Here is a 12,268-nt window from a genome sequence, read left to right on the forward strand (position 1 = left end):
CTAGAGCTTCTGGCGGCCAGAATGTTTCTATATCGGCGGCTGCAGGGGCCTGGCACTCGAGGCCCTCACTGCAGACCTGAGAGGTCATTCCCCTGCCTTACCCGCTATGGAGATAGCGCCAGCTGAGTTCGTGGATTTGACCACAGGCGCTAGGAGGCTGGCGCCACATCATGCGCAGGGGTACTGCTCTGAGAACAGTGGATATAAGCGGTGAGGCAGATGTTTATGGTGCAGCACCATCACAGGGTGCCTTAAATGCACATAGATGGTGGTGCATAACCATCAATGAGTGCCAATTTTAATCCTTGGCATACCTCCAGCATACAAAGTATAACCCATGGATCCAAACATGTACAATGAACTTCCAAGACAAGAGGGTCTAAGTCCTAGAGGCGCCTGAGAAAGGAGCCGGCTCCTTTCCTCAGGCCGCTCATGGAGCTGCAGGACATGCTCCAAGTAAAGCCCTTTAAAGGGTGCTTTCGTCCTTCCTTTCCTTCAGTTGTCACCAAAATATGGGGCCTGGAGAATGTTGCTAGCACTCCCCAAATATCTAGCTGCCCAAAGGGTCAAGAGGCAAAGAGGGAGAAGAAAGCCCGAGGGAAGTTGCTGGGGTTTAGGTGCAACGCGGTAAAGAAAAGTTTAGTATTGTTCAACAGGTACAATGATTTTCTCTCTGTGTCTCTCTCTCTCTCCCCTCAATAGATCTATTTTTAAATCTATAGCTATAGCTATTTCTATATCTATCTATCTAATGTTCCCCGAAGTAGTCAATGAGGTGGCTGTACTGTTGTTTGACTCCCGAAATCAAAAAGGGCAGGGTTTTTTTCACAGCCAATCAGACCTGGTTTTGCTTCCTGTATGATAACAGTGTGGGTAAAGGTGCGGAAGTGCCTGGATTTGAGTTTGGCAAACCAGTAATAAAATGACAAGACTAAAACTTCCCGCGGAAGGAGGACGCTGCACTCTGTAGAACGCCGCGAGGGATGGGGGCGGGTGCGAGTGAATGCAGCAGTTTGGCCAAGAAAAGAACACTGAAGGTGAAGAAGGGCAGGCAGTCGTCGCGAAGAGAAATCCAAACAAGTTTGGGAAGGACGACCCAGGCCCGTCCTTGCCGCGGAAGGCCCTGGTGGCACCGGCAGGACGCAGCGCAGGGCGTGCCACCCCGGGATAGGGTGGGACAGAAAGGCCGCGAGGTCCAGGCGCTCGCGGATGCTGAGAATTTGGAGAACAAGGGAAGGAAAGGCAATCCGCCACCCCACTCCGACCCGAGCGTCTTCAGAGAGCGGGGAGGTGAACTCCGGGGAGTCTCACCGCCGCGATTCCCACGGTCGGTTCGCGCAAGGCCAGAGGCTCTGGGCAGCGCCCGCCGGGGTCGGGCGGGCAAGGCGGGCGCTCGGCGCGCTGCAGAGCGAACGCGGGGCGCATGGTGGCGCTCGTTGTCCGTGCAGCCAGCGGAGGCGCCCGCTACGCCTTTGTGTGCAAGGGCGCTGCGCGGGCGGCTGCGGCCCGCGGCACCGTGGGGACAGCGGGCGGGGGCTGGGGCTCGCGGGGAGATTCCCAGACTGCGGCCCCACCCTTCGCTCTAACCCCCGAGTGGACGATGTGGCTCGCCCGACCGGAGCTCTTCCCGGGTTGGGGGGGGTGTCTCAGAGGATCTTTCTGAGAGCAGCCGGGCGTCAAGGAGCGGGGAGGAAAGAGGAGGCAGCGTTTAGAAAGGCTGGGGAAGGCAGCTCTGCCAACCACTATACCACCAACGCTAGAAAGGCTGGGGAAATTCTCCCGGGTTCAAAACCTCCCCCCGAATTCACAGAAAAAGAGAATGAGGGAAACTTGGGGTAGCCCACACCTCAGCTAAGAGCTCCTGCCAGGGAAGCGAAGGGCGCCTCCGCCGTTCCCTCCCGCGCAGCAAGAAGTGCTTGCTTGCCTGAGAAGCAAAGTTAGGGAGTGGGCTTAAAGGAAGCCCCCCTCGATGGGCTTGAAAGAATGGCTTTAGAACAGCAGTGAAAAGCGGCGGCTTTGAGCGGGCGCTTTATTCCTGGCTCTCAATCACCCCAGGCTCTCCTCGCGGTCCCTAGAGCTCTGGAAGCCCCGACAGTCCTTAGGAACCAAAGCTAAATGTATCAGGCTGCTTCCTCACCGCCAGGAGACTCCGCAGAAAATTAAATTAAATTAAACACGCGCCCAGGGACCAAAGAAAATAGATTTCCCCCCTCCCCCACGCTACAGCAAATCAACACTTGTGCGCACCGGGAATGCAGCGAACCTAAAGAGATGGCCACTGACGCGCATCCCCTTAAGCCGCAGCGGCTGAAGGCCAGGATAGCAAGGAATTACCGGCCTTCCTTTAATCCGGAAGCAGGGAATAAATAGGGCGCAAGCAAATTCTGAATCTTATTTTTAAACAACAGCAACAATTGTATAACAAGCAAAGTCCTCAAAAGATGCCACCCAGAGACAGCCCTAACTTAAAAATGAGTACACCATTACTCTACACCTCACTCCTTTTGATTCCTTACTTAACACGGTTTCCTTTTTTTCTAGATACAGTGATAGAATTCATCTTGTGGGCTATATATTTAAAGAAAGAAAGGCAGGCAACTGCGGAAATCATATCAAAAAAAAAAAAAAAGAAAGAGAAGAAAGCGTTGATCATACCTGAGTTTTTCTTACTGGTGCCAGGAGAAATAATAATGCCTGTCTGGAAAGAAGCAGCAAAAAACAGCAGGAATATAAAAACCCCAGTTTATTCAAAATACCTACATCAAATTAACCCCTCTTTGAGGCTATTCATATGAAAAATTGAGCAAAATGTAGAACTTCTTTCATTATAATATCTATCTCCACCACCTTAGGCAACCAGAGAATAATCACATCTACAATTTTGTTCCTCTAAATTTCCTGCCTTAACTTACCAACCTAAAAGATCATCTGACCTTTGAGCTAATCCTACAAAATAAATGTAAAGAAATTCCTCCACAGGCCTTCTGTAACATTCCATTCGATAATCTCACCAAAAGATCCGCAGGGAGATGAAAATGTTGATGGCAGTATTATCGATCTGCCCACTCAGGAGTCCAGTCTCATCACCTGCTTGTCTTTAATTTTTAATTTCAGCATTCTCTCCCCAAGGGAAGCCCAGTTGGGAAGTTATACCAAGACTGGGGTAAGAATAAAGTTGAAGGAAGGCAAAACCATCTAAGAACTTTTTCTAATATCAGTTGATAAGGGAGAGTAACTCATCACGTTGGCTTAAATTAAGCTTCTAGCGTAAAATATTTTTGTTGATAGTCCAATGTCAACAAGTCACTCATGTCCCTAAGATGAAGGAGATCAGAGAGAGAGAGAGAGAGAGAGAGAGAGAGAAATTGAACCATTAAAGGATAAAGCAAGGTAGGGAAGAAAGTTTGGGGAAGAAATGAGGCAGATCAACAGAAAGGCTGGGTTGAGCCACAGCCCTGTTCCAGTCTCTGGAGGGTGCACTGATAAAGCTGGCCTGACCTCTGGGTCAACAACTAGTTTAACTCTACCTTGATCTGAAGACTGGAAGCTCGTCTCTTGGTTCAAAGTGAGATCCAGCCTTTGGCTTCATTTGTGAGAGCCTTCAGGCACTCTTAAGAGGTGCTTTACCACAGACAAAGCAGACAGAAATCACAATTTTGCACCTTCTGTCCTCTGAAGAGGATGTTCAACCCCAAAAGGGAACCCTGCCCACTCTCCACAAAGTGAATCTAGAAATACTGCTCAATAACCATCAAAACAAAATAAACCAGAGCTAGAAGGGGGAGGAGGAGGAGGGGAAGGAGAAAAGCGAAAGTTTGCAATCTGTCCCCTTCAACTACCCCCAAAGAAATCCTCCAGACAATATCTCTCCTTGTCATTACCCACTTCTTAAATCAAATGTGATTCTGTATGTAATGCAACTTATATTATAAATGTACCAAGCAGCTTTCCTCTTACCTGCCACTACATTTAACTCCTTCAGAGCCGCTTTCTCCGAATCCCTCAGCATTGCAACTTTCAATAAAAAAGAAACAACACTTAAATTGTGTTCTGCGTGTTATTCCTAGGAAGAAAGTGACAGAAAGAGACTATTTTACTTTTTAAAACCATTACTTAGAACTACAGTATACCAAAGAATCAGGGCTAACCCTGCTTGCCTAAAACCCTAAGGATTGGAGATCTCAAGCATCTGCATAGACAACAGGATTAAGGCAGTCTGCTACTTGGTTACAAACTGCATTATTCTAAAATATTTTATCCCTAATTGTTTTTTTCTTCTGAGTTTACAATATTCATAGTACGCTATATTTTCACTTCTGTTTCTATGGATAATAATGACTTTATAGAAATTTCAGTGGAAATTTTTCAGGTCAAGAAGTACACCAAGACTGAACTTGGGGCGGAGAAAATGCAAACAGAAAGAAAGAAGCTAAACTTAGAAGAATCTGAACACACTAACTTTTTATTCAATTTGATTCAAAATAATAATATTAATCTAATAGTGAAATAGTTTGATATAACATCAATCAACATTTAAAGTATTTTATGTTTCAAAGTATGGCTCAAGGAACACTCATTGCTTAAATGCACTTAGACATAACAAGACAACATTTTTTTATTGGCATCATTGACACCTATGAACAATAGCCTAGTAAATAGATTAAGGTTTAACCTTCCTTTTCTTTGGTGGCTGTTTAGAGACTTTAAAAGAACAGATAACTCATTTCAACAGGAATCTACTACTGATATTTACCTCTACATAATCTTTAGCTAAGACATGGAATGCCAAAAACAAGCTTTTGTTAGCTTGACCTCCTCCACCCCCTAACAACAAAAGTTATCCCCAAACCCATGTTTTTATTTTAGATGTATTGATCTACCAATGTAAGGCTTGGCCTTTTAAATACCAAATACAATCAATGGCCAACAACCTGACTCCTTCTGGAGAGAAGGAAGCAGAACAGGGAAATTTCTTCGAATTGTTTGGTGACTTAGTACAAATTTGAAGAGGTCAGTAAATCCTGATGCTTTGAGCTAAATCTACTGGTAAATAATTAATTACATTTCTTAGACACTATAATCTTAATCTTGGTAAATAGAGAACACAGCTTTGCCAAATAGATCATTCCATCTAAGTAATATCTTAAAGGCAGTTATTTAAATATTACCACAAAAAAGGGTTATATTTTGTTTAAATTAGACATTTAACTGAAGATAAAATGCAAATGTCCATAGTTTAAAAAGGAAAAAAAAATACAAATTAACTGGCCTAGTCTTTTATCTGAGTTTATTAATACCATTTAAAATATTACAAATAAATCAATTACATCTCATGCATTTAAAATGCAAGTCTAAAATGTTCCAGAGAAAGGCTTTTCATTTCAATGTGAAATATCCAAATTATTTCAACATTACAATGAGCAATTAGTTTGCAGAATCTGCAAACATTTAAATGTAGTGTCAGGAGTGTTTATTAACAGTTAACAATATTACCTTCAGGAAATACACAAAGGCCAAAGTTAGTTGAGTTTCACTTGGACAATTTATTTAATACATGGGTTTTGGCAGACCCAGTTATTATGAAATATAGGAGAACTTTCACTTTAACTATGCCTGAACTGCCAGCAAATGCAAAGAAGTACATGCTTCATTAAATTAAATGTCATCCCACATTTATCAAATATTGTCTTAGTTACAGTTTGATACCTATCTAAATTCATATTCGAGCAAAACTAAGCCCCGAAAGTGCGTTTGTGGCTCTGCACCTCCAGAAGTGAGTTCAAAATACCTGCAGCTCATCAGGACTGCAACAATAACTCTTAATATTTTTTGTGACCAAAAAAAAAAAAAATCAACTTTACTTCAATATATTTTCAAATATTTACTGGAAGTAATGTACAAGAAAAATACTATACAAAATCGTCTCCTGGACAGCTGCACCTCGCACCCATATACACTGGTGGAGTCATAATTAATTGGTAACTAATCTAGAACGATTCTCCAGTTGTACAAACCATTAGGTTCAGATATATTTTACAAAGTTTTTTTTTCCCTATCTTCCCTCTTTTGGCATTTAAACTACAGCCTCGTCTTAAATAAACGATAGCTTCTTCACTTGTTTATAAGTTTAAATCACACACAAAAAAGTTTAACCCTAAGAATCTTCAATGAATTCCAAGAATTTACAGAAATGGGTACAATACAAATTGGTGGCTCGACTAGCAAAAAAAGATGGGGAGATTATGCTCCGGAGTGGTGAAAAACGAGGTAGAAAAGGACAAACACGGAGATAGTTAAATCTGGTCTCACCGGAAAGGGGCATTTTTGCATAAGAAAAAGACACCTACCCTCACCCCCACCCCCACCCCATAAGTTAAGTTAATGCAATCAAAATAACTTTGGGATCAACATTAGCAGTTTCGAAAGAAAGACTTGTTCACTGCTAGAGGAAAAACTATCTAGAAGGGAAACCAAGTGGAAGGATGCTGTATTTTTTCTTTAGTTTTTTAGTTTAAAAAAGATGTTAGAAAGATGAAAGAAGGCTGCTGCAGCGATTCACCAGGATTGCCCTTAGCTGAAACTCGAATCGGTTCCACCTCAGGGAACAAAGGAAAAGAGGCAGAGCTGACGTTGGGAGAACTAACTCTGCAACCTCCGGGTCTCGGGGCCGCCAGATGGGCACCCCACGTAGTTGCGACAGCACTGCGCAGCGAGGGCAGCGGCACGCAGCGGCCAGGCAGGGCTCACAGAAGCCGAGACCCCCAAGGCTGCGCTTCTCGAACTAGCTGGGCGGCTGCCCCAGCCGGGATGCCCTGCCTCGCCCTCCCCACGGCGCCGCTCAACCTTGTTCAACGGAGTTGTTCCCGCTCGTGCGGAGGCCCCCAGTCTCCCAGGCACTAGACTCGTCCAGCTCTACCTCCAGCGACCGCTTCCCTCGAAAAGATACAACCTGGGGATGGCAGAGAGAGGACGAGGAGAGGACGCTAAGCAAAGACCCGGCAAGGCGCCGGTTACAGCTGTACGGGCTCGGGTTGTGTTACCTGGTGGAGATGGGAAAGCCAGGGCCCAGGAGAGCAATGGGTGTTACTTACATGTCCATATCCCCTTTACAAAGTCAAGGGCTCCGGTTGTGTTACCTGGTGGAGACGGGAAAGCCAGGGCCCAGGAGAGCAACGGGTGTTACTTACATGTCCATATCCCCTTTACAAAGTCAAGTCACAAGAGTGAGTTGAGCGAGACAGAGACAGAGACAGAGACTGAAAGGGACAGAAAGTGCGCGCAGGATGGAGAGTGGGAAGAGGCTGGAGGAGAGGCCAGGACAGACGGGGCCCAAGTGGACCGGGACGGCAGGGGGTCGAGAAGGGCAGCCGCAGGATGCGCGTCACTCCAGGCCGTTGCGGTGCCCGGGCTCCGGGGGCTGCAGCAACTCCGGGGAGTGGCAGGGCGGGCTGCCCGCCGCACTGTGCTCGCTGTCGGTGTCGCTGCCCTTCTTGCCGCCGCTACCCGAGCCCGCCGAGCCGCCGCCGCCGCCGCCGCTGTGCGTCTTCACGTGCTTGCTGAGGTGGTCGCTGCGCATGAAGCGTTTGTTGCAGACAGGACAGGCGAAGCGCTTCTCGCCCGTGTGGGTCCGCAGGTGCCGCTGCAGCTCGTCGGAGCGCGTGAAGCGCTTGCCGCAGAAGAGCCAGTTGCACACGAAGGGCCGCTCGCCCGTGTGCCAGCGCAGGTGCGCCTTGAGGTGCGACGTCTTGCCGTACACCTTGCCGCAGCCCGGGATGTGGCAGCTGTGCAGGCCCTTGCGCCGCAGGCTGGCCCCGGCCGGGCCCAGCCGCTCCGCCTCCTGGCAGTTGGGGCAGTCGCAGGTGGCGCGACCCGAGTAGCGGCGAGCGGAGGAGCGCGGGGAGCCCCCCAGCGGCGCCGACGGCCCAGCGCTCAGCATGGAGCCCCCAGCGCCGGCCAGCGGCGACGGGGCCGAGTCCGGGTAGGAGCCGGGCAGCACTGGCTTGAAGCCGTCCATGAGGTGCTGCCCGGCGGGGCTGAGCAGGTGCGAGGAGGCGCCGCTGCTGAAGGCCGAGTGGCTCAGGCCCGAGTAATCCGAGTTGTAGCCTCCGAGCGGCGAGTGCAGCGAGGTCTGGAGCCCCCCGGCGGCAGGGTGCAGCGAGCCGGGCAGCGCCGCCGCGCCATTCGGGTTCTGCACGTCGATCCAGCCGGCACCCACGTCCCACCAGCTGGAGGCGCCGGCCGAGCCCACGTCGCCGGCGGCGCCCAGGCCCGGGTGCGAGGGCTTGAACCACGACTCGTACGGGTGCGCCATGCCCACGCGCGGGTAGATGCCCTGCAGCCCGTCCACCGAGGTGTGCACCTTGGAAATGAACACGGGCTGGTGGGAGCCGTCCTGAGAGTGCGCGGAGGAGCCGCCGCCGCCGCCGCCGCCCCCTCCGCCGCTACCCCCTGATACACCAGGGGCCTGGAACACCGAATAGTCGTTTGCGAAGGGCGAGCTGGAGGCGGCGGCCGCGGCGGCCGCGGCGGCGGCGGCGGCGCTGCTGGAGGTCAGGGAGAAGGCGCTGGAGCCCGGCGAGCCGCCGCAGCTGAACGAGTCGGATACCAGGGCCGCCGCCGCCGCCGCCGCCGCCGCGGCCGCCGCCGCCGCCGAGGACGTACCGCCGTTCCTGGAGGCCCCCGACACGCCGAAGCTCGAGAGACTGGAACCCACTACGTTGCAGCTGCCGGAGGAGGAGGACGAGGAACGTTTCCAGGGGTGGAAGCCTTTGCCGAAGGAAGAAGAGCTGTCCGAGAGGGAGGAGGGAGACGGGCTGGGGCTGCCGATCTTATTACAGGTAGCAGCAAGCATGGCCAGAGGAGTGGATCCCAACCTCGGTTCTTCCTGCGAGAAGGAGGAGAGGAGAAGGGGTGGGGGAGGGGGCGGTGGGCAAAAGGCCGGTGGGGGAGGGAGGAAAGAAATGTGCATCAGCCCTCCGGTAGCCTCCAAAACGCCCCACGGCACCCCGTCTCTCGTTGCGGCGCGCCGCCACCAACTCACCTGGCTCCCCCAACAGCCCTGGCACCCGGCTGCTTCCTACTCTACGGGAGGGGACAAGTTTGGCTGCCGGCTTCTGATTCGGGAGCAAAGCGCCATGCTAAAGAAGAGTTTGACAAGTATTCTCGCCTAAAACAACACTCCCGTGCACACAAGGCCCCAGGCACTTCGAAACAAACAAGCAAGCAAAAAGTCCAGATTGGGGAGGAAGGAAGTTTCCTTTGCCGAGAAGCCTGGGGTAAAAAACCACTGGACTGCTTTTAAGAGCGCTTCCCCTGTAATCCAGAGAGAGCTTTGAAAATCCTGTTCCGGTCCCCAGAAACCCATGCTGGGTTGTTTCTCCCAGGCCAAAAGAGGTCAAACTAGAGGGCTCGCTCGCTCTTCCTGCTTTTCTTTTTATTTTCTTAAAAAAAAAAAAAAAAGTCTACAAAAGTAAAAAGAGAGAGAGAGACGGGTTTAACGTACCTGCAAGACAAGGCGGGCTGTGGTATTTTTTAAGGGGAAGAGGGAAAATCTGCAGTTTGCTCAGGAGGAAAAACTTGCTCTCTTTACCCCCGAAATCGTCGCATATAAAATGGACTGGGCGCACGACTCCCGGGCAGGGAGCGGCCGGGCGCTGCGAGGTGGCTGGTCTAAATGCCCTTCGAACCCTTTCCTGCGCTGAAAAAAGTGACTCTGCCCCCCTCTCCCCCTCTTTCTTTTCTCCAAACTCACTTGTATTTAAAGGGAAAAAAAAAAAGCTCTCAATAGAGACTGATAGCCCGTGGCCTGGCCGGGGCGACTTTAACCCCCTCCGATCGGCAATAAAAGGAAACTAATTAAACCAGCAAGAGAAAATCCTGAGACTCACCCCTAGAAGTGAAGTTGCCATCACACAAAAGTGCCCTCCTCCTCTCAGAGGATCTTTTTTATATTGATAAATCAGAGGCAGTGTTTTTTTTAGAGGTGTGCAATACAATGATCAGTTCCGCCCATTCCACCACAATTGTAGCTCCCTCTCCGGCTTTGAAGTGCCGCGGAGGCGCGGCCAGCCAATCTGCGGCCTCGCCGGGCCGCGCCGCGCGCGCGCCGTGAGGTCATCGGCGCCGCCGCGGGCCGCGGCGGGGGGGCGGGGGGGGAAGGGAACGGTAGCGGGAGGGGCGCGAGCGACTGCGCGTGTGTTACAAAGCGGTGTGTGAGTGTGCAACAATGTAACTGTGTGCGTGTGTGACCCAGCTGAGAAGGGGAAGACAGTGCAGACCGGGGGCGGGGGTAAGGGGTAGTGCATGTGGTGGTGTAGCAGTGACAGCGTGGCGGAGGGGGAGGAGGGTAGACAGTGCAGAGAAGGGAGAGGGTCTTAGGGGTGACAATATAACCATGTGTGACAGGAGGGTAGAGGGACAGATCAGAAAAGTGTTGGGGGAAGGGTGTGAGTGTACTATAGTGTAACTGTGAGTGACAAACCTAGGGAGAGAAGAAGGACAGGGCGGTAGAGAGTAAGGGGAGGTGGTGTGTGAGTGTGTTTGGTGTGGGGGGAGAGGGAGGAATATGAATATGTGTGTGTGTGAGAGAGGAGGGAGGTGGATGCGTGTGTGTGCAGGAGAGGAAGTGAGGGAGAGGAAGGCTGTGTGAATGTGTGTGAGAAGAGGGTGGGGGGTGTGTGTGTGTGTGTGCACGCGCGCGCGCGCGTGGGCAACAAAGCTGGGGGTGGAGAATAGGAACAGTGCGGTAAAGTGTACCTACACCGAAAGAAATCGACGATTTGAAGAGTGAAACTGCGAAGTTGAGGGACGCTGAGTAAACAAATACTCACAAACGCTGTCTCTGTCGCCAACTGCCTCTGGTTCCTTGTACCTAAAATCTTGAGTGATGTTTTTTTCTTAACTTCTTGGACACTGTCACCACATTTTTGAAGGAAATCGTATTAATACCTACCTACACTTTCGCAGCTCTACAGCGGAAGGGTAGAAACTTCGGGCGGCTGAGGGGTATTTTTAGGGGTGAGTTAGGGCGTGTATGCGCCTGCGTCTACGAGTTGTTACTTTGATTCGGTGGCTTTTTTTTTTTTTTTTTTTTCCCTTTCCCTCCTGAGGTGGGATTCCGCTTTGGAAGTGCAAGTCTCACTCTAGGGGACGAGCGTGTTAGTCCCACGACTCTGAGTAAATTTCAATACAAAAGGATTAGATAGAGATGGGGGGTGAGAGAGTATTGTTTTTTTTCTTTGGGTGAAAAAAATGGGGAACGTTTTATGGAATTTAGAAGTTTTCACAGGAAGCCTCATTGACACTTCCTGAGGAAAAAAAATGAATATTTTGACCGAAATCTGTGGGTTTTATTTATCAGAGAATAGAGAGCCCTTTGACAAATCTTGGACCACATGTATGGAGGCGTCTAATGGCGTTTGGGCCTAATAGCTATGAGTATGTGTGCATGCAAATAGATACACTTAGTTCAAATTCGGTGGGCTTTAGAACTTGCTTCCCATTTGTGTTCTTAGTTGTCTTCAGAAATGTCATTACAATTTTACTGTCCCCACAAAGGAACATCTTAAACCACAGTAAATACCATACCAGTGTAGCTAAAAAGTCCACAGCCTTTCCAGCACCATTGAATATTTCATGGTTTGTTTTTTTTTTAAGTAATTCTAGTTTTAAGCAGTTACCAATGTTCTCAGAAATCTATTTTTAATGCAAAATTGATTAAAATGTTACTAGCTGGGCAAAGTGTCTTGACTGGGGAAACATTTTCATTTTATTGTTTTTGAACCCTCCTCAAGTGCATCAAGAGCTTCTGGAGATGTTAAAAAAAGAGAGACAGAAAAATCCTCCTTGGGTTTACTAAACTCCAAAGTCAGGTTGTATCATTTGTTTAAGTTTTACTGAGCAGAGTTGAGGCTGATGTTTGTGGCCTGAGAGTGTGTGTTTCTGACCCCTTTTTAACAGTGTTGGGATATTGACTGTACATCATATCTATTGATTAAGGGGATAAGGTACATTCTCATACTTTGAAGTAAGTGTGAAGTAAATTAATGAACTGCTTTCTTTCTCTGAAGGCTGACGCTTACCATAAATGTCGTGTTTCTCCCTGCAAGCCACTCTGAATGATTTTAGCGTGTTGAGAAGGCGTGACAGGCCAGCCCAGAAGGAGGAAGGGGTGGGGGAAGGAGGGAACTCCGTTTAACAAATAAAAGAGAATTAACTTCATTGCTTTGGTCTCTTTCTATAATGATATTCATTTTAAGGACCTAATACA

General features: G+C 49.3%; 1 protein-coding gene across 1 annotated transcript; it reads right to left on the reverse strand.

Annotated features, from left to right (window-relative positions):
• Nucleotides 1–7,381: 7,381 nt before the first annotated feature.
• On the reverse strand, nt 7,382–9,908 carry SP8 (Sp8 transcription factor). Its single transcript, XM_035021433.1, has 2 exons — nt 9,888–9,908; nt 7,382–8,884 (listed from the first exon to the last, which is right to left on the reverse strand). The coding sequence occupies exons 1-2, from the start codon at nt 9,906–9,908 to the stop codon at nt 7,382–7,384; spliced, it is 1,524 nt and encodes a 507-aa protein (XP_034877324.1).
• Nucleotides 9,909–12,268: the final 2,360 nt, after the last annotated feature.

Source organism: Mirounga leonina, unplaced genomic scaffold, assembly GCF_011800145.1.
Source record: "Mirounga leonina isolate KUSES-001 unplaced genomic scaffold, KU_Mleo_1.0 Mir_174, whole genome shotgun sequence".
Classification (NCBI taxonomy): Eukaryota; Metazoa; Chordata; class Mammalia; order Carnivora; family Phocidae; genus Mirounga; species Mirounga leonina.